Source organism: Anomaloglossus baeobatrachus, chromosome 2 (genome assembly GCF_048569485.1).
Source record: "Anomaloglossus baeobatrachus isolate aAnoBae1 chromosome 2, aAnoBae1.hap1, whole genome shotgun sequence".
Lineage (NCBI taxonomy): Eukaryota > Metazoa > Chordata > Amphibia > Anura > Aromobatidae > Anomaloglossus > Anomaloglossus baeobatrachus.
The window spans coordinates 127,474,993-127,495,666 of NC_134354.1; the positions used below are offsets into that span (position 1 = coordinate 127,474,993).

At 53.6% G+C, this 20,674-nt stretch overlaps 1 protein-coding gene across 1 annotated transcript in view; it reads right to left on the reverse strand.

The window, feature by feature from the left end:
• Nucleotides 1–20,674, reverse strand: part of PRPF8 (pre-mRNA processing factor 8) — a 148,413-nt gene that overhangs the window by 87,049 nt on the left and 40,690 nt on the right. Inside the window, 3 exon segments of the mRNA XM_075335330.1 lie at nucleotides 19,830–19,946; nucleotides 20,035–20,245; nucleotides 20,343–20,489. Coding sequence (XP_075191445.1) covers nucleotides 19,830–19,946; nucleotides 20,035–20,245; nucleotides 20,343–20,489 — 475 coding nt within the window.

Sequence of the window (20,674 nt, forward strand, 5' to 3'; positions counted from 1 at the left end):
TCACACATACATCAGTGACTTCTAGTACAACTTTGAGTCATCAACTCAGAGAGGTGGAGGTAGGCAGGGGAACAGAGGAGAGGGAGGGACCTGCAACATTGAGGAGAAGCAGGGTGTTGCTGGGAAATTAGTTTTAGCAGTGCAAAAAGAGGATCGCCCATTCAGCTTGGTGAATCTGGATTCACTAATCGTCAGATGGAGATGAAAAAGACACAAACGTATAAGAAAGAATTTATGTTGGGCTTGGTTTGTATGTTAACAATAAGTATGCCTTGACTGTTCTGTGTGACATAATGAGATTGGAAAAAGGGGAATTTTGTTTGCTTGCCGTAAATTCCTTTTCTTCTAGCTCCTATTGGGAGACCCAGACAATTGGGTGTATAGCTTCTGCCTCTGGAGGCCACACAAAGTATTGCACATTAAAAAGTGTAACCCCTCCCCTCTGCCTATACACCCTCCCGTGGATCACGGGCTCCTCAGTTTTGGTGCAAAAGCAGGAAGGAGAAAACTTATAAATTGGTCTAGGGTAAATTCAATCCGAAGGATGTTCGGAGAACTGAAAACCATGAACCAAAAGAACAATTCAACATGAACAACACGTGTACACAAAAGAACAACCAGCCCGAAGGGAACAGGGGCGGGTGCTGGGTCTCTCAATAGGAGCCAGAAGAAAAGGAATTTATGGTAAGTAAACAAAATTCCCTTCTTCTTTGTCGCTCCATTGGGAGACCCAGACAATTGGGACGTCCAAGAGCAGTCCCTGGGTGGGTAAAAGAATACCTCAATAAAAAGAGCCGAAACGGCCCCCTCTTACAGGTGGGCAACCGCCGCCTGAAGGACTCGCCTACCTAGACTGCCGAAGCATAGGTATGCACTTGATAGTGTTTCGTGAAAGTGTGCAGACTAGACCACGTAGCTGCCTGACACACCTGCTGAGCCGTAGCCCGGTGCCGCAATGCCCAGGACGCACCCACGGCTCTGGTAGAATGGGCTTTCAGCCCTGAAGGAAGCGGAAGCCCAGAAGAACGGTAGGCTTCGAGAATCGGTTCCTTGATCCACCGAGCCAAGGTGGACTTGGAAGCCTGCGAACCCTTACGCTGGCCAGCGACAAGGACAAAGAGCGCATCTGAACGACGCAGGGGCGCCGTGCGAGACACGTAGAGTCGGAGTGCTCTCACCAGATCCAAAGAGTGCAAATCCTTTTCACATTGGTGAATTGGATTAGGGCAAAATGAAGGCAAGGAGATATCCTGATTTAGATGAAAAGGAGATACCACCTTAGGGAGAAAATCCGGGACCAGACGCAGAACCACCTTATCCTGGTGAAACACCAGGAAGGGGGCTTTGCATGACAGCGCTGCAAGCTCAGACACTCTCCGGAGTGATGTAACTGCCACTAGAAATGCCACCTTCTGCGAAAGACGTGATAAAGAGACATCCCGCAGCGGCTCGAAAGGTGGTTTCTGAAGAGCCGTTAGCACCCTGTTAAGATCCCAGGGTTCCAGCGGACGCTTGTAAGGTGGGACTATGTGGCAAACTCCCTGCAGGAACGTGCGGACCTGCGGAAGCCTGGCTAAGCGCTTTTGAAAAAATACGGAGAGCGCCGATACTTGGCCCTTGAGAGAGCCGAGTGACAAACCCTTGTCCATTCCGGATTGAAGGAATGAAAGAAAAGTGGGTAAGGCAAACGGCCATGGATGAAAACCGTTATCAGAGCACCAGGATAAGAAGATTTGCCAAGACCTGTAATAGATCTTGGCGGACGTTGGCTTCCTGGCCTGTCTCATGGTGGCAATGACATCCTGAGATAACCCTGAAGACGCTAGGAGCCAGGACTCAATGGCCACACAGTCAGGTTGAGGGCCACAGAATTCAGATGGAAAAACGGGCCTTGTGACAGCAAGTCTGGGCGGTCTGGAAGCGCCCACGGTTGACCCACCGTGAGATGCCACAGATCCGGGTACCACGACCGCCTCGGCCAGTCTGAAGCGACGAGAATGGCGCGACGGCAGTCGGACCTGATCTTGCGTAACACTCTGGGCAGCATCGCCAGAGGAGGAAACACATAAGGCAGTCGAAACTGCGACCAATCCTGAACTAACGCGTCCGCCGCCAGAGCTCTGTGATCCTGAGACCGTGCCATGAATGCCGGGACTTTGTTGTTGTGCCGTGACGCCATGAGATCGACGTCCGGCGTTCCCCAGCGGCGACACATCTCTCGGAACACTTCTGGGTGTAGAGACCATTCCCCCGCATCCATGCCCTGACGACTGAGAAAATCTGCTTCCCAGTTTTCTACCCCCGGGATGTGAACTGCGGAGATGGTGGAGGCTGTGGCTTCCACCAACTGCAGAATCCGCCGGACTTCCTGGAAGGCTTGACGACTGCGAGTGCCGCCTTGGTGGTTGATGTAAGCGACGGCAGTGGCGTTGTCCGACTGGATACGGATCTGCCTGCCCTCCAGCCACCGATGGAAAGCCAATAGGATAGATACACTGCCCTTATCTCCAGAACATTGATCTGAAGGGAAGACTATCGGAGTCCAGGTTCCCTGAGCCCTGTGGTGGAGAAAAACCGCTCCCCACGCTGACAGGCTCGCGTCCGTGGTGACCACAGCCCAGGTTGGGGGTAGGAAGGATTTTCCCTGCGATAGAGAATTGGGAAGGAGCCACCACTGAAGAGACGTCTTGGTTGCAAGGGAAAGAGAGACTTTCCTGTTGAGGGAAGCCGACCTCCTGTCCCATTTGCGGAGAATGTCCCATTGGAGTGGCCGCAGATGGAATTGCGCGAACGGCACTGCCTCCATCGCTGCCACCATCTTCCCCAGGAAGTGCATGAGGCGCCTTAAGGGGTGTGACTGACCCCGAAGAAGAGATTGCACCCCTGCCTGCAGAGAAAGCTGTTTGTCCCGCGGTAGCATGACTACCGCTGACTGAGTATGAAACTCCATCCCGAGGTAAGTCAGTGATTGGGTCGGTGTCAACTTGGATTTCGGGAAGTTGATGATCCACCCGAACTGCTGGAGAGTCGCCAGAGCGACGGTAAGGCTGTGTTGACACGCCACCCGAGAAGGGGCCCTGACTAGGAGATCGTCTAAGTAGGGAATCACCGAGTGGCCCTGAGAGTGTAGGACCGCCACAACGGATGCCATGACTTTGGTGAAAACCCGTGGGGCTGTCGCCAGGCCGAAAGGCAATGCCACGAACTGAAGGTGTTCGTCCCCGATGGCGAAACGCAAGAAGCGTTGATGTTCGGGTGCGATCGGCACGTGGAGATAAGCATCCTTGATGTCGATCGATGCTAGGAAGTCTCCTTGTGACATCGAGGCGATGACCGAGCGGAGAGATTCCATCCGAAACCGTCTGGTTCTCACATGTCTGTTGAGTAGTTTGAGGTCCAGAACGGGACGGAATGATCCGTCCTTTTTTGGCACCACGAACAAGTTGGAGTAAAAGCCGCGACCACGTTCCTGAAGGGGAAAGGGGATCACAACTCCTTCTGTCTTCAGAGCGTCCACTGCCTGAAAAAGTGCGTCGGCCTGAGCGGGGGGCGGAGAGGTTCTGAAGAAACGAGCCGCAGGACGAGAGCTGAACTCTATCCTGTAACCGTGAGACAGAATGTCTCTCACCCATCGGTCTTGAACATGTGGCCACCAGGCGTCGCCAAAGCGGGAGAGCCTGCCACCGACCGAGGATGCGGCTAGGGGATGCCGAGAGTCATGAGGAGGCCGCCTTGGAGGCAGTGCCTCCTGCGGCCTTTTGGGGGCGTGACTTGGACCGCCACGCATAGGAGTTCCTCTGGCCTTTCTCCGGCCTGCTGGACGAAGAGGATTGGGGCTTGGCGGAGGGACGAAAGGACCGAAACCTCGATTGTATTTTCCGTTGCTGAGGTCTCTTAGGTTTGGACTGGGGTAAGGAGGAGTCCTTTCCCTTGCATTCCTTAATAATCTCATCCAATCGTTCGCCAAACAAGCGGTCGCCAGAAAACGGCAAACCGGTTAAGAACCTCTTGGAGGCAGAGTCTGCCTTCCATTCGCGCAGCCACATGGCCCTGCGGACTGCCACAGAGTTAGCGGATGCCACAGCTGTACGGCTAGCAGAGTCTAGGACTGCGTTCATGGCGTAGGAAGAAAAAGCTGACGCTTGAGAAGTCAAAGACGCAACTTGCGGAGCAGAATTACGTGTGACAGCATTAATCTCAGCCAGACAAGCTGAGATAGCTTGGAATGCCCACACGGCTGCAAAGGCCGGGGCAAAAGACGCGCCCGTGGCCTCATAGATGGACTTCACCAGGAGCTCTATCTGCCTGTCAGTGGCATCCTTTAGCGATGAGCCATCTGCAACCGATACCACAGATCTAGCCGCCAATCTAAAGACTGGAGGATCCAGCTTGGGACATTGAGCCCAACCCTTAACGACTTCAGAGGGGAAGGGGTAACGCGTGTCAGTGAGGCGCTTAGTAAAGCGCTTGTCCGGAACCGCTCTGGGCTTCTGGACAGCATCTCTGAAGTTAGAGTGATCGAAAAACGCACTACGTGTACGTTTGGGGAACCGAAACTGGTGTTTCTCCTGCTGAGACGCCGACTCCTCTACAGTAGGAGGCGGGGGAGAGAGATCCAACACCTGGTTGATGGACGAGATAAGATCATTCACTAAGGCGTCCCCTTCAGGTGTATCAAGGTTAAGGGCGACGTCAGGGTCAGAGCCCTGAGCTGCGACGTCCGCCTCGTCCTCCAGAGAGTCCTCAAGCTGGGAACCCGAGCAGCGTGAAGAAGTCGGGGAAGATTCCCAGCGAGCCCGCTTAGCCTGTCTAGGACTGTGGTCCGGGCAGGAGTCCTCCACGTGAGACCTAGGGCCCAACCTGGGAGCGCGCTGCGGCGCGGACCGAGAGGGGCCTGGAGGCGACGATCCAACAGGGGCCGGGGCCTGTGTAAGGACCGGTCTGGACTGCAAAGCTTCTAGCAGCTTGGCAGATCATTTGTCCATAGACTGAGCCATGGATTGTGAAAGTGACTCAGAGTTTCTCAGCAAAAGAGGCGAACTCTGTCCCTGCCGCCTGGACAGGGGGAGCAGGGGGGGGTCTACGTGAGCCGAGGGGCCCACTAGTGACCGAGGCTCCGGCTGAGCAAGCGAAACAGGGGTCGAGCATTGGTCACAGTGAGGGTAGGTGGAACCCGCAGGTAACATAGCCCCACAAGAGGTACAGGCCGCAAAAAAACCCTGTGCATTAACAGCTTTGCTCCTTGTGGACGACATGCTGTTGTCTCCTAGGAGAATGATCACTGAGGGTATATGGGCAAAAAAGGGTATACAGCCCGACCGAACAGAAATGAAGGGAATTTTGTTTACTTACCGTAAATTCCTTTTCTTCTAGCTCCTATTGGGAGACCCAGACAATTGGGTGTATAGCTTCTGCCTCCGGAGGCCACACAAAGTATTACACTTTAAAAAGTGTAACCCCTCCCCTCTGCCTATACACCCCCCCGTGCATCACGGGCTCCTCAGTTTTGGTGCAAAAGCAGGAAGGAGGAAACTTATAAATTGGTCTAAGGTAAATTCAATCCGAAGGATGTTCGGAGAACTGAAAACCATGAACCAAAAGAACAACTCAACATGAACAACATGTGTACACAAAAGAACAACCAGCCCGAAGGGAACAGGGGCGGGTGCTGGGTCTCCCAATAGGAGCTAGAAGAAAAGGAATTTACGGTAAGTAAACAAAATTCCCTTCTTCTTTGTCGCTCCATTGGGAGACCCAGACAATTGGGACGTCCAAAAGCAGTCCCTGGGTGGGTAAAAGAATACCCCGATAAAAAGAGCCGACAACGGCCCTCCTCTTACAGGTGGGCAACCGCCGCCTGAAGGACTCGCCTACCTAGACTGGCATCCGCCGAAGCATAGGTATGCACCTGATAGTGTTTCGTGAAAGTGTGCAGTGAAAGTGTGCAGACTCGACCAGGTAGCCGCCTGACACACCTGCTGAGCCGTCGCCCGGTGCCGCAATGCCCAGGACGCACCCACGGCTCTGGTAGAATGGGCTTTCAGCCCTGAAGGAATCGGAAGCCCAGAAGAACGGTAGGCTTCAAAAATCGGTTCCTTGATCCACCGAGCCAAGGTTGACTTGGAAGCCTGCGACCCCTTACGCTGGCCAGCGACAAGGACAAAGAGCGCATCAGAACGGCGCAGTGGCGCCGTACGAGACACGTAGATCCGGAGTGCTCTCACTAGATCTAACAAATGCAAATCCTTTTCACATTGGTGAATTGGATGAGGGCAAAATGAAGGTAAGGAGATATCCTGATTGAGATGAAAAGGGGACACCACTTTGGGGAGAAAGTCCGGGACCGGACGCAGAACCACCTTATCCTGGTGAAATACCAGGAAGGGGGCTTTGCATGACAGCGCTGCAAGCTCTGACACTCTTCGGAGTGATGTAACTGCCACTAGAAGAAGGGAATTTTGTTACTTACCGTAAATTCCTTTTCTTCTAGCTCTTATTGGGAGACCCAGACGATTGGGGTATAGCTACTGCCCTCCGGAGGCCACACAAAGCACTACACTAAAAAGTGCAAGGCCCCTCCCCTTCTGGCTATACCCCCCCGTGGTATCACGGGTACTCCAGTTTTAGTGCCAAAGCAAGAAGGAGGAAGCCAATAACTGGTTTAAACAAATTAACTCCGAGAAACATCGGAGAACCGAAAAAACCGTTCAACATGAACATCATGTGTACCCGCAAACAACAAAAAAATCCCGAAGGACAACAGGGCGGGTGCTGGGTCTCCCAATAAGAGCTAGAAGAAAAGGAATTTACGGTAAGTAACAAAATTCCCTTCTTCTTCAGCGCTCTATTGGGAGACCCAGACGATTGGGACGTCCAAAAGCTGTCCCTGGGTGGGTAAAGAAATACCTCATGTTAGAGCTGCAAAAAAACAGCCCTCCCCTACGGGGATGTCACTGCCGCCTGCAGGACTCTTCTACCTAAGCTGGCATCCGCCGAAGCATAGGTATGCACCTGATAATGCTTGGTGAAAGTGTGCAGACTGGACCAGGTTGCTGCCTGGCACACCTGTTGAGCCGAAGCCTGGTGTCGTAATGCCCAGGACGCACCCACGGCTCTGGTTGAGTGGGCTTTTAGCCCTGAAGGAACCGGAAGCCCCGCAGAGCGGTAGGCCTCTAGAATTGGTTCTTTGATCCATCGAGCCAGGGTGGCTTTAGAAGCCTGCAATCCCTTGCGCGGACCAGCGACAAGGACAAAAAGAGCATCGGAACGGCGCATGGGCGCCGTTCGGGAAATGTAGATTCTGAGTGCTCTCACCAGATCTAGCAAACGTAAGTCCTTTTCATACCGGTGAACCGGATGAGGGTAAAAGGAAGGCAAGGATATATCCTGATTAAGATGAAACGAGGATACGACCTTAGGGAGAAACTCCGGAATGGGGCGCAGCACTACCTTGTCCTGGTGGAACACCAGGAAAGGAGCCTTGGATGACAAAGCTGCCAGCTCAGACACTCGCCGAAGCGATGTGATCGCGACAAGAAACGCCACTTTCTGTGACAGGCGAGAAAAGGAAACGTCCTTTAGAGGCTCGAAGGGCGGCTTTTGCAGAGCAACAAGTACTCTGTTCAGATCCCATGGATCTAACGGCCGCTTGTACGGGGGCACAATATGACAGACCCCCTGTAGGAACGTGCGCACCTTAGGAAGACGTGCTAGACGCTTCTGAAAAAACACCGACAGTGCCGAGACTTGCCCTTTAAGGGAGCTGAGCGACAAGCCCTTTTCCAACCCCGATTGCAGGAAGGAAAGAAAGGTGGGCAATGCAAATGGCCAAGGGGATACTCTCTGTGCAGAGCACCAAGATAAGAAAATCTTCCACGTTCTGTGGTAGATCTTAGCAGACGTTGACTTCCTAGCTTGTCTCATTGTGGCTACGACTCCTTGAGATAATCCTGCAGACGCTAGGATCCAGGACTCAATGGCCACACAGTGAGGTTCAGGGCCGCAGAATTCTGATGGAAAAACGGCCCTTGGGACAGTAAGTCTGGTCGGTCTGGCAGTGACCACGGTCGACCGTCCGTGAGATGCCACAGATCCGGATACCACGATCTCCTCGGCCAGTCTGGGGCGACGAGTATGACGCGGCTGCAATCGGATCTGATCTTGCGTAACACTCTGGGCAAGAGTGCCAGAGGTGGAAAGACGTATGGGAGCCGGAACTGCGACCAATCTTGAACCAATGCGTCTGCCGCCAGAGCTCTTTGATCGCGCGACCTCGCCATGAATGCCGGGACCTTGTTGTTGTGCCGGGACGCCATTAGGTCGACGTCCGGCACTCCCCATCGGCGACAGATTTCCTGAAACACGTCCGGGTGAAGGGACCATTCCCCTGCGTCCATGCCCTGGCGACTGAGGAAGTCTGCTTCCCAGTTTTCTACGCCGGGGATGTGAACTGCGGATATGGTGGAGGCCGTGGCTTCCACCCACATCAGAATCCGCCGGACTTCCTGGAAGGCTTGCCGACTGCGTGTCCCCCCTTGGTGGTTGATGTATGCCACCGCTGTGGAGTTGTCCGACTGAATTCGGATCTGCCTTCCTTCCAGCCACTGCTGGAAGGCTAGTAGGGCAAGATACACTGCTCTGATTTCCAGAACACTGATCTGAAGGGTGGACTCCTGCGGAGTCCACGTCCCCTGAGCCCTGTGGTGGAGAAACACTGCTCCCCACCCTGACAGACTCGCATCTGTCGTGACCACTGCCCAGGATGGGGGCAGGAAGGATCTTCCCTGAGACAATGAGGTGGGAAGGAGCCACCATTGTAGAGAGTCCTTGGCCGTCTGGGAAAGAGAGACTTTCCTGTCCAGGGACGTTGACTTCCCGTCCCATTGGCGGAGAATGTCCCATTGAAGTGGACGCAGATGAAACTGCGCAAAGGGAACTGCTTCCATGGCTGCCACCATCTTCCCGAGGAAGTGCATGAGGCGCCGTAAGGGGTGCGACTGGCCCTGAAGGAGGGATTGCACCCCTGTCTGTAGTGACCGCTGCTTGTTCAGCGGAAGCTTCACTCTCGCTGCTCGAGTATGGAACTCCATGCCAAGATACGTTAGTGACTGTGTCGGAGACAGATTCGACTTTGGAAAGTTGATGATCCATCCGAACGTCTGTAGAGTCTCCAGTGTAGCATGTAGACTGAGTTGGCATGCCTCTTGAGAGGGTGCCTTGACAAGTAGATCGTCTAGGTAAGGGATCACCGAGTGTCCCTGAGAGTGCAAGACCGCTACCACTGCCGCCATGACCTTGGTGAAAACCCGTGGGGCTGTCGCCAGACCGAATGGCAGAGCTACGAACTGAAGATGTTCGTTTCCTATCACAAAACGTAGAAAACGTTGATGTTCTGTAGCAATTGGCACGTGGAGATAAGCATCTTTGATGTCTATTGAGGCAAGGAAGTCTCCTTGAGACATTGAGGCCACGACAGAGCGGAGGGTTTCCATCCGGAACCGCCTGGCGTGCACATGTTTGTTGAGCAGCTTTAGATCCAGAACAGGACGGAACGAGCCGTCCTTTTTTGGAACCACAAAGAGATTGGAGTAAAACCCTCTCCCTTGTTCCTGAGGCGGTACAGGAACCACTACTCCTTCCGCTCTTAGGGAGTCCACCGCCTGCAGCAGGGCATCTGCTCTGTCTGGATGTGGGGAGGTTCTGAAGAACCGAGCTGGAGGACGAGAACTGAACTCGATTCTGTACCCGCGAGACAAAATGTCTGTCACCCACCGGTCTTTGACCTGTGACATCCAAATGACGGAAAAGCGGGAGAGCCTGCCCCCGACCGGAGATGCGGAGGGGGGGAGCTGGAAGTCATGAGGTAGCCGCTTTGGAAGCGGTTCCTCCATTTGCTTTCTTGGGGCGCGCGTGAGCCCGCCAGGAATCTGAGCTTCTTTGCGTCCTCTGAGTCCCTTTGGACGAGGAGAATTGTGTCTTGCCCGAACCTCGAAAGGACTGAAACTTCTGCTGCCATCTTTTCTGCTGAGGTTTGCTTGACCTGGGCTGGGGCAAAGAAGAGTCTTTACCCTTGGACTGTTTAATGATGTCAGCCAATGGCTCGCCAAACAGTCTATCTCTAGATAAAGGCAGGCTGGTTAAACATTTTTTGGAACCAGCATCTGCTTTCCAGTCCTTTAACCACAAGGCTCTGCGCAAAACTACCGAATTGGCGGACGCCATTGAGGTGCGGCTGGTAGATTCTAGGACCGCATTGATAGCGTAAGACGCAAACGCGGACATCTGCGAGGTAAGGGACGCCACTTGCGGCACCGCTGGATGTAAGATAGCATCCACTTTTGCTAACCCTGCTGAAATAGCTTGGAGTGCCCATACGGCTGCGAATGCTGGAGCAAACGACGCGCCGATAGCTTCATAGACAGATTTTAACCAGAGGTCCATCTGTCTGTCATTGGCATCCTTAAGTGAAGCGCCATCCTCCACTGCAACTATGGATCTAGCTGCAAGTTTGGAAATCGGGGGGTCAACTTTTGGACACTGGGTCCAGCACTTGACCACATCAGGGGGGAAAGGAAAACGTGTATCCTTAGAACGTTTAGAGAAACGCCTTTCTGGATGAGCGTCGTGTTTCTGGATTGACTCTCTGAAGTCAGAGTGATCCAAGAAAGCACTTAATTTACGCTTGGGATAGAGAAAACGAAACTTCTCCTGCTCTGCAGCTGCCTCCTCTGCTGAAGGAGCTGGGGGAGAAATATCTAACAGTCTATTGATGGCTGAGATAAGATCGTTTACCATGGCGTCCCCATCCGGGGTATCCAGATTGAGAGGGGTTCCAGGATAAGACTCCTGATCACTCTCATCAGACGCATCACAGAGCGACTGATTGCGCTGAGACCCTGAGCAGTGTGATGACGTTGAGGGTCTTTCACAGCGAGCTCGCTTAGGGTGGCTGGGGCTATCATCTGAGTCATAATACTCAGCCTGTGAAGCCGGGGACCCCCTTGCAGTCTGGATTAAATCCAACTGAGGGGGATTAGAGGACAGAGACCTCGCCGTGTCCATAGACTGAGCCCCAGGCATGGATTGCAAAGTTTCAAGGATTTTTGCCATAGTCACAGACATATTATCAGCAAAAACTGCAAAGTCTGTCCCTGACACCGGGGCAGGACTTACAGGCGTCTCAGCCTGGGTCACTATCTCTCCTGACTCCGGCTGGCGAAGCAGCACCGGGTCTGAGCATTGCACACAATGGGGGTCCTTGGAGCCTGCTGGTAGAGCAGCCCCACATGCAGCACACGCAGTGTACACAGCCCTAGCCTTGGCAGCCTTGCGTTTTGTGGATGACATGTTGCTGCCTCCTCAGAGCGATCTGGGTATACAGCCAGGAAGCGACCTCACAGTGCAAGCAATAAGGAAATATATATATGTCCAGTGACACAGTACACTAATACACACTGAGGCACTAGAGGGGCCAGCTGAAAAGCCGCTTACCGCCCGCTTAAGAGCGGGTGTGTGATCTCCAAAGCCCCCTAGTCCAGGTCTCCCAGAGCCTTGCGTCCTTCCTCCAGCCAGACATGCATGTAATGGCTGCCGGCGTCCTGAGAGAGGAGGGGGGGCGGGCCCTGGGCGTTCCTGACTAAGAGCGGGAAGCCTGCTTCCCTCTGTGCCTAGTGAGAGGGCTGGAGCATGTAAATCAGGCTCCAGCCCTCGTCGCTGCCGTGAAACAGCGTCTCTCCCCTACCCTGATTGACAGGGTGGGGGCGGGAACGAATCGGAGCTGCCGGCGTCCTAGGCCGCAAAAGCCGGGGACTAGATTTATAAACGCCACCGCCGTAAAAGCGCGGTCGGCGTGTCCCCGGCGAACTAAAAGTCACAGCAGCGCCGCCGGTCCAGCGGGGGTCGGCGCTGCGTTCCCACAACACAGAAAAAAGTCCCCCAGTTAAACTGTAGGAACACTAGCTCTAGCGTTACGGTCCCCGGCGCACTACAACACCCAGCCAGCCCGGAGTGTGTCTGTGCCTGCCGGGGACACAGAGTACCTGTATGATGCAGGGCCTTGTCCCTGATGGTACTCCTGCTCGGCATCCACCAGGTGCTATGGGTCTGTGGATGGAGCCCGGCGTCAGAGCGTTGAGGCCGGCAGGATCCCACTTCCACAGAGCCCTACAAGGGGATGTGGAAGGAAAACAGCATGTGGGGCTCCAGCCCCTGTACCAGCAATAGGTACCTCAACCTTACAACACCATCAACGGGTGAGAAGGGAGCATGCTGGGAACCCTATATGGGCCCTCTTTTCTTCCATCCGAAATAGTCAGCAGCTACTGCTGACTAAAATCTGTGGAGCTATGCATGGAATGTCTGACCTCCTTCGCACAAAGCTTGAAAACTGGAGTACCCGTGATACCACGGGGGGGTATAGCCAGAAGGGGAGGGGCCTTGCACTTTTTAGTGTAGTGCTTTGTGTGGCCTCCGGAGGGCAGTAGCTATACCCCAATCGTCTGGGTCTCCCAATAGAGCGCTGAAGAAATGCCACCTTCTGCGAAAGACGTGATAGAGAGACATCCCGCAGCGGCTCAAAAGGTGGTTTCTGAAGAGCCCGTAGAACCCTGTTGAGATCCCAGGGTTCCAGCGGCCGCTTGTAAGGTGGAACTATGTGGCAAACTCCCTGCAGGAACGTGTGGACCTGCGGAAGCCTGGCTAGACGCTTTTGAAAAAACACGGAAAGCGCCGATACTTGTCCCTTGAGAGAGCCGAGAGACAAACCCTTGTCCATTCCGGATTGAAGGAAGGAAAGAAACGTGGGTAAGGCAAACGGCCAGGGGGTAAACCCCTTATCAGAGCACCAGGCTAAGAAGATCCTCCAAGCCCTGTGATAGATCTTGGCTGACGTTGGTTTCCTGGCCTGTCTCATAGTGGCAATGACCTCTTGAGATAACCCTGAGGACGCTAGGAGCCAGGACTCAATGGCCACACAGTCAGGTTGAGGGCCGCAGAATTCAGATGGAAAAATGGCCCTTGAGACAGCAAGTCTGGTCGGTCTGGGAGCGCCCACGGTTGACCCACCGTGAGGTGCCACAGGTCCGGGTACCACGACCTCCTCGGCCAGTCTGGAGCGACGAGGATGGCGCGGCGGCAGTCGGACCTGATCTTGCGCAACACTCTGGGCAGCATTGCCAGAGGAGGGAATACATAAGGCAGTCGAAATTGCGACCAATCCTGAACTAAGGCGTCCGCCGCCAGAGCTCTGTGATCCTGAGACCGTGCCATGAATGCCGGGACTTTGTTGTTGTGCCGAGACGCCATGAGATCGACGTCCGGCGTTCCCCAGCGGCAACAGATCTCTTGAAACACGTCCGGGTGAAGAGACCATTCCCCTGCGTCCATGCCCTGGCGACTGAGAAAGTCTGCTTCCCAGTTTTCTACGCCCGGGATGTGAACCGCGGAGATGGTGGAGGCTGTGGCCTCCGCCCACAGCAGAATCCGCCAAACTTCTTGGAAGGCTTGACGACTGCGAGTGCCGCCCTGGTGGTTGATGTACGCGACCGCCGTGGCGTTGTCCGACTGTATGCGGATCTGCCTGCCCTCCAGCCACCGATGGAACGCTTTTAGGGCTAGATACACTGCCCTTATCTCCAGAACATTGATCTGAAGGGAGGACTCTGTCGGAGTCCAGGTTCCCTGAGCCTTGTGGTGGAGAAAAACCGCTCCCCACCCTGACAGACTCGCGTCCGTCGTGACCACAGCCCAGGATGGGGGCAGGAAAGATTTTCCCTTCGACAGGGAAGTGGGAAGAAGCCACCACTGAAGAGAGGTCTTGGCTGCCAGAGAAAGAGAGACGTTCCTGTCTAAGGACGTCGACCTCTTGTCCCATTTGCGGAGAATGTCCCATTGGAGTGGGCGCAGATGAAACTGCGCAAAGGGAACTGCCTCCATTGCTGCCACCATCTTCCCCAGGAAGTGCATGAGGCGCCTCAAGGGGTGTGACTGGGCCCGAAGGAGAGATTGCACCCCTGTTTGCAGCGAACGCTGTTTGTCCAGCGGTAGCTTGACTATCGCTGAGAGAGTATGAAACTCCATCCCGAGGTAAGTCAGTGATTGGGTCGGAGTCAATTTTGACTTTGGGAAATTGATGATCCACCCGAACCTCTGGAGAGTCTCCAGAGCCACGGTCAGACTGTGTTGACATGCCACCTGGGAGGGTGCCTTGACTAGGAGATCGTCTAAGTACGGGATCACCGAGTGGCCCTGAGAGTGTAGGACTGCCACAACGGATGCCATGACCTTGGTGAAGACCCGTGGGGCTGTCGCCAGGCCGAAAGGCAGTGCCACAAACTGAAGGTGTTCGTCCCCAATGGCGAAACGCAGGAAGCGTTGATGCTCTGGAGCGATCGGCACATGGAGATAGGCATCTCTGATGTCGATTGATGCTAGGAAGTCTCCTTGGGACATCGAAGCGATGACAGAGCGGAGGGATTCCATGCGAAACCGCCTGGTTCTCACATGTCTGTTGAGCAATTTGAGGTCCAAAACGGGACGGAATGAACCGTCCTTTTTTGGTACCACGAACAGGTTTGAGTAAAAACCGCGACCACGTTCCTGAGGGGGAATGGGAATCACCACTCCTTCTGCCTTCAGAGTGTTCACCGCCTGAAAAAGTGCATCGGCTCGCTCGGGGGGCGGAGATGTTCTGAAGAAACGAGTCGGAGGACGAGAACTGAGCTCTATCCTGTAACCGTGAGACAGAATGTCTCTCACCCATCGGTCTTGGACATGTGGCCACCAGGCGTCGCAAAAGCGGGAGAGCCTGCCACCGACCGAGGATGCGGTTTGGGGAGGCCGAAAGTCATGAGGAGGCCGCCTTGGAGACGGTGCCTCCGGCGGTCTTTGGAGGGCGTGACTTAGACCGCCATGCAGAAGAGTTTCTCTGGCTCTTCTGTGGCCTGTTGGACGAGGAGGATTCGGACCTGGCTGAGGGCCGAAAGGACCGAAACCTCGCTTGAATTTTTCGCTGCTGAGGTCTCTTTGGTTTGGGCTGGGGTAAGGACGAGTCCTTTCCCTTGGATTGCTTAATAATTTCATCCAATTGTTCGCCAAACAATCGGTCGCCAGAAAAAGGCAAACCGGTCAAGAACTTCTTGGAAGCAGAGTCTGCCTTCCATTCACGTAGCCACATGGCCCTGCGGACTGCCACCGAATTGGCGGATGCTACCGCTGTACGGCTAGCCGAGTCCAGGACAGCATTCATGGCGTAGGATGAAAATACCGACGCCTGAGAAGTCAAAGACGCCACTTGCGGAGCAGAGGTACGGGTGACCGCATTAATCTCAGACAGACAAGCTGAGATAGCCTGGAGTGCCCACACTGCTGCAAAGGCTGGGGCAAAGGACGCGCCTATGGCTTCATAGATGGATTTCATTAGGAGCTCTATCTGCCTGTCCGTGGCATCCTTGAGCGTTGAACAGTCAGCCACTGCTACTACGGATCTAGCCGCCAGTCTAGAGACTGGAGGATCCACCTTGGGACATTGAGCCCAACCCTTAACTACGTCAGAGGGGAAGGGGTAACGTGTGTCATTAAGGCGTTTAGTAAAGCGCTTGTCCGGGAAAGCCCTGTGCTTCTGGACAGCATCTCTGAAGTTCGAGTGATCGAAGAAAGCACTCCGAGTACGTTTGGGAAACCTAAACTGGTGCTTCTCCTGCTGTGCGGCCGACTCCTCTATAGGTAGAGTTGGGGGAGAAAGATCTAGCACCTGGTTGATGGACGCTATAAGGTCATTTACTATGGCGTCCCCTTCAGGTGTATCAAGATTGAGAGCAACGTCAGGGTCAGAGTCCTGGGCTGCGACCTCCGCCTCATCCTCTAGAGAGTCCTCAAGCTGAGACCCCGAACAGCGTGATGAAGTCGGGGAAGATTCTAAGCGAGCCCGCTTAGCCGGTCTGGGACTGCGGTCCGTGCCGGAGTCCTCCACGTAATAACTAGAGGCCACCCCAGGAGCACGCTTCGTCGCAGACCGAGAGGGGCCTGGGGGCGATCCCGCAGTGCCCGGGGCCTGTGTAAGGGCCGGTCTGGACTGCAAAGCTTCTAGTATCTTAGCAGACCATTTGTCCATAGACTGAGCCATGGATTGTGAAAGTGACTCAGAGTTTCTCAGCAAAAGCTGCAAACTCTGTCCCTGCCGCCTGGACAGGGGAAGCCGGCGGTTCTACCTGGGCCGAGGGTCCCACCAGTGCCCCAGGCTCCGGCTGAGCGAGTGCCACAGGGCCCGAGCATTGCTCACAGTGAGGGTAGGTGGAACCTGCAGGTAGCATAGCCGCACAAGAGGTACAGGTTGCAAAATAACCCTGTGTCTTGGCACCCTTGCTCCTTGTGAACGACATGCTGTAGTCTCCCAGGAGAGTGATCACTGAGGGATATATAGCCACAAGCTACCAGTACAGCCGAACCGAGAAAATGTATACAAATATAATATATATATATATATACAGTTCGGCACTCTAGGGGGTCCAGCACCGGGTGACCGGTGTGGCTTACCGACCGCTCAAGCGGTGTGTGGCCACCAGATTCCCTGCCTCGGGTCTCCCAGAGGTGCTGCCAGAAGTCCTCCACCGGCAGAATGTGCTTAAAACATGGCTGTCGGCGTTCACAGGGGAGGAGGGAGCCGTGGGCGTAACTACAAAAGTGCGGGAATCTGGCCCCAGAGTGATTAGTGAGGGGGGCGGAGGACAGCCAAGTGTGCTCCAGCCCTCACTGTCGGCGTCAGACCGACCGTCCCGCCCTTCCCCCTGACTGGCAGGCCCGGGGGCGGGAGTTTAAGGCACTAGGCCGCAAAAGCCGGGGACTAAAGTTAAAACCGCGGCCGGCAAGCAGGCGCGGTCGGCGCGGTAGTCCCGGTCTCATACCAACACCGCAGTCGCTGCAGCGTCTGAGGCCAAGGTGCTCCATGCACCGTCCCCAAGGGGACACAGAGTACCTGTAGATGCAGGGCCCTGTCCCTGATGATACTCAGTCTCCTGTCCGTCAGAATCCCACAGGGGCTGCGGAGGGAGCCCGGTCCCAGTGCCTGGATGACCGGATAGGATCCCACTTCTCCCAGAGCCCCTAAGGGATGGGGAAGGAAAACGGCATGTGGCTCCGGCCTGTGTACCCGCAATGGGTACCTCAACCTTAACAACACCGCCGACTTAGTGGGGTGAGAAGGGAGCATGCCGGGAGCCCTGTTAGAGGCCCTCTTTTCTTCCATCCGATACAATCAGCAGCTGCTGCTGACTAAAATGGGAGCATGAGTGCATGTGTGCCTCCTTCAACACAAAGCATAAAACTGAGGAGCCCGTGATGCACGGGGGGGGTGTATAGGCAGAGGGGAGGGGTTACACTTTTTAAAGTGTAATACTTTGTGTGGCCTCCGGAGGCAGAAGCTATACACCCAATTGTCTGGGTCTCCCAATGGAGCGACAAAGAAATATATATAAATACGTATCTATTCCGGCACCCTAGGGGGACCAGCACCGGGTGACCGGTGTGGCTTACCGTCCGCTAAAAAGCGGAGTGTGTGTCCTCCAGATTCCCTGCCTTAGGTCCCCCGGAGCTGCAGAGCTCTTCACTGAGAATCCTCCACCGGCAGAATGCCAAAAAATGGCTGCCGGAGCTCTCAGGGGAGGAGTGGAGCCGTGGGCGGCGCCAGGAAAGTGAGGGAATCTGGGGTCCGCACAGTGATCAGTGAGGGGGGAGGAAACATGCAGGATGGTCCGGCCCTCACATCCGACGTCAGGTCGGCAGTCCCGCCCTTACCCCTGACAGGCAGGCCCGGGGACGGGATTTTTGCGACTAGGCCGCGATGAAGCCGGGGACTAAATTTGAGACCGCGCCCGACAAGCAGGCACGGTCGGCGCGGAAGTCCGCCGGCCTTCTCAATTCAGCAGCTGCCGCAGCGTCCAGGAAGAAGGTGCGCTCCCTGCACAGTCCCCAATGGGGACACAGAGTACCTTAGAGTTGCAGGGCCCGGTCCCTGAAGTTGAATAGACTCCGGTCCGGCAGATTCCCACAGGGGCAGCGGATGGAGCACGGTCCCAGCAAATGGAAGACCGCTCAGGATCCCACTTCTCCCAGAGCCGCATAAGGGATGGTGAAGGAGACGGCATGTGGCTCCAGCCTCTGTACCCGCAATGGGTACCTCAACCTTAACAACACCGCCGACATAGTGGGGTGAGAAGGGAACATGCCGGGGGCCCTCTTTTCTTCCAACCGACATAACTAATATGAGAATGCATGAGTGGATGGAAAAACCTGTGCCTTAGTAGCTTTGCTCCTTGTGGACGACATGCTGTTGTCTCCTAGGAGAGTGACCACTGAGGGTATATGGGGAAAAAGGTATACGGACTGACCGAACAGATTATATATATATATATATATATATATATATATATATATATATATATTAGAGATATATATATATATATATATATATATATATATATATATATATATATATATATTAGAGATATATATATATATATATATATATATATATATATATATATATATATATATATATATATATATATATATATATATATATATATATATATATATATATATATATATATATATATATATTCCGGCACCCCAGGGGGGCCAGCACCGGGTGACCGGTGTGGCTTACCGACCGCTAACGAGCGGAGTGTGTCCTCCAGATTCCCTGTCTTGGATTCCCCGGAGCTGCTGAGCTGTGTTCACTGAGAAGCATCCACCGGCAGAATGCCAGAAAATGGCCGCCGGAGCTCTCAGGGGAGGAGTGGGGCCGAGGGCGGCGCCAGCAAAGAGCGGGAATCTGGGGTCCCCACAGTGGTCAGTGAGGGGGGAGGAAGACATGCAGGATGCTCCAGCCCTCACATCCGACATCATGTCGGAAATCCCGCCCTTACACCTGACAGGCAGGCCCGGGGGCGGGATTTTTGCGACTAGGCCGCGGTGAAGCCGGGGACTAAATTTGAGGCCGCGCCCGAGAAGCAGGCACGGTCGGCGCGGAAGTCCACCGGCCTCCTCAGTTTTACAACTACCGCGGCTTCCGGGAAGAAGGTGCGCTCTCTGTACGATCCCCTACGGGGACACAGAGTACCTTTAAGTTGCAGGGCCCGGTCCCTGGGGTTGAAGAGGCTCCGGTCCGGCAGGTTCCCTCAGGGGCTGCGGATGGAGCACGGTCCCAGCAAATGGAAGACCGCTCAGGATCCCACTTCTCCCAGAGCCGCATAAGGGATGGTGAAGGAGACGGCATGTGGCTCCAGCCTCTGTACCCGCAATGGGTACCTCAACCTTAACAACACCGCCGACATAGTGGGGTGAGAAGGGAACATGCCGGGGGCCCCGTGGGGGTCCTCTTTTCTTCCAACCGACATAACTAAGTCTGAGAATGCATGAGTGGATGTGTGCCTCCTTCCACACAAAGCATAAAACTGAGGAGCCCGTGATCCACAGGAGGGTGTATAGGCAGAGGGGAGGGGTTACACTTTTTAATGTGTAATACTTGTGTGGCCTCCAGAGGCAGAAGCTGTACACCCAATTGTCTGGGTCTCCCAATGGAGCGACAAAGAAATAGCACTTTAAGGTTTCTCAAAGACCATTTATATATAACAAAAAAAAAACAACAACAAAATCTGCAGCAAATTTTACCTGTGCTGCAGATTTTAAAGCTTAAACAATGGTAATATCTTGCTGCAGATTTTCAGGCTAGACACTCCTATTTAGTATAAATAAAGCTAAAGTTTTATCTCGCTTTTCCCATATAGCTGAAGTCTAAACTATTTATCTAAACTATACATTTTGTAGAAACTCACCTTGGTAAATGTTGTTGAACCTGAAGCCATGAGAATCTGCCGCACTCTGTTGTGGAATCTCTGCATGGATTCGTCATCAACCCGCAAGAAACACTGGGCAGTCCGCTCTTTGGTCACCTACAAAGACAAAGTTCAATGTAACCTTGTTCATAGAAAAAAAAATATCTTTATATTTCTTTCTTTAAAAATAAATTGCTTTTCATACCTCGTTCTGTAAATTCCAGACACCATCCTTATGAGTGAATTCTTCATAACTTGTACGACACTTGGGCAGAATTCTGCATTCAAAGCCGCACATGTTGAACAGAAGATTGGGATTGTCTTTGCTGTACACAGACACAAAACTGTTTTCCCACTGTACAGTTGTCACAGAACGAGGCAGGCGGTTTTTAATGTCCCAGAAAACAGCACGACCACTAGAAGAAAAGCAAAGTTTGATAAATACGATGCAGTGGAGAAGGGAAAAAAAAATAAAAAAAAAATTAAGAGTTGGGTTAACTACACAAAACTTACAGATTGACATCATGCTTCATGAGCCGCATTCTGGCATCTCGTGGCCAACATTTCTTATTATTGTAGCCCACAATATTTTCATTGTTTGGATCTGGATGCTCAGTAAGGTATCTCTGGATGAGATCTCTGGCCTCGTCAGCAGAAAACCTACAGGGAAAATATGCTTTAGCGTCTTAAAGGGAACCTGTTAGGTCCCTTATGCATTCTAACCTATAAGCATGGTGATGGGTGGCCTAGAAATCCCCTTCCTATCCATCCCTGTGTTGTAATATTGTGTAATATGAATGTATAAAAAAACAAAAACTATTTATAACTTACGTGTTCCCTATGGA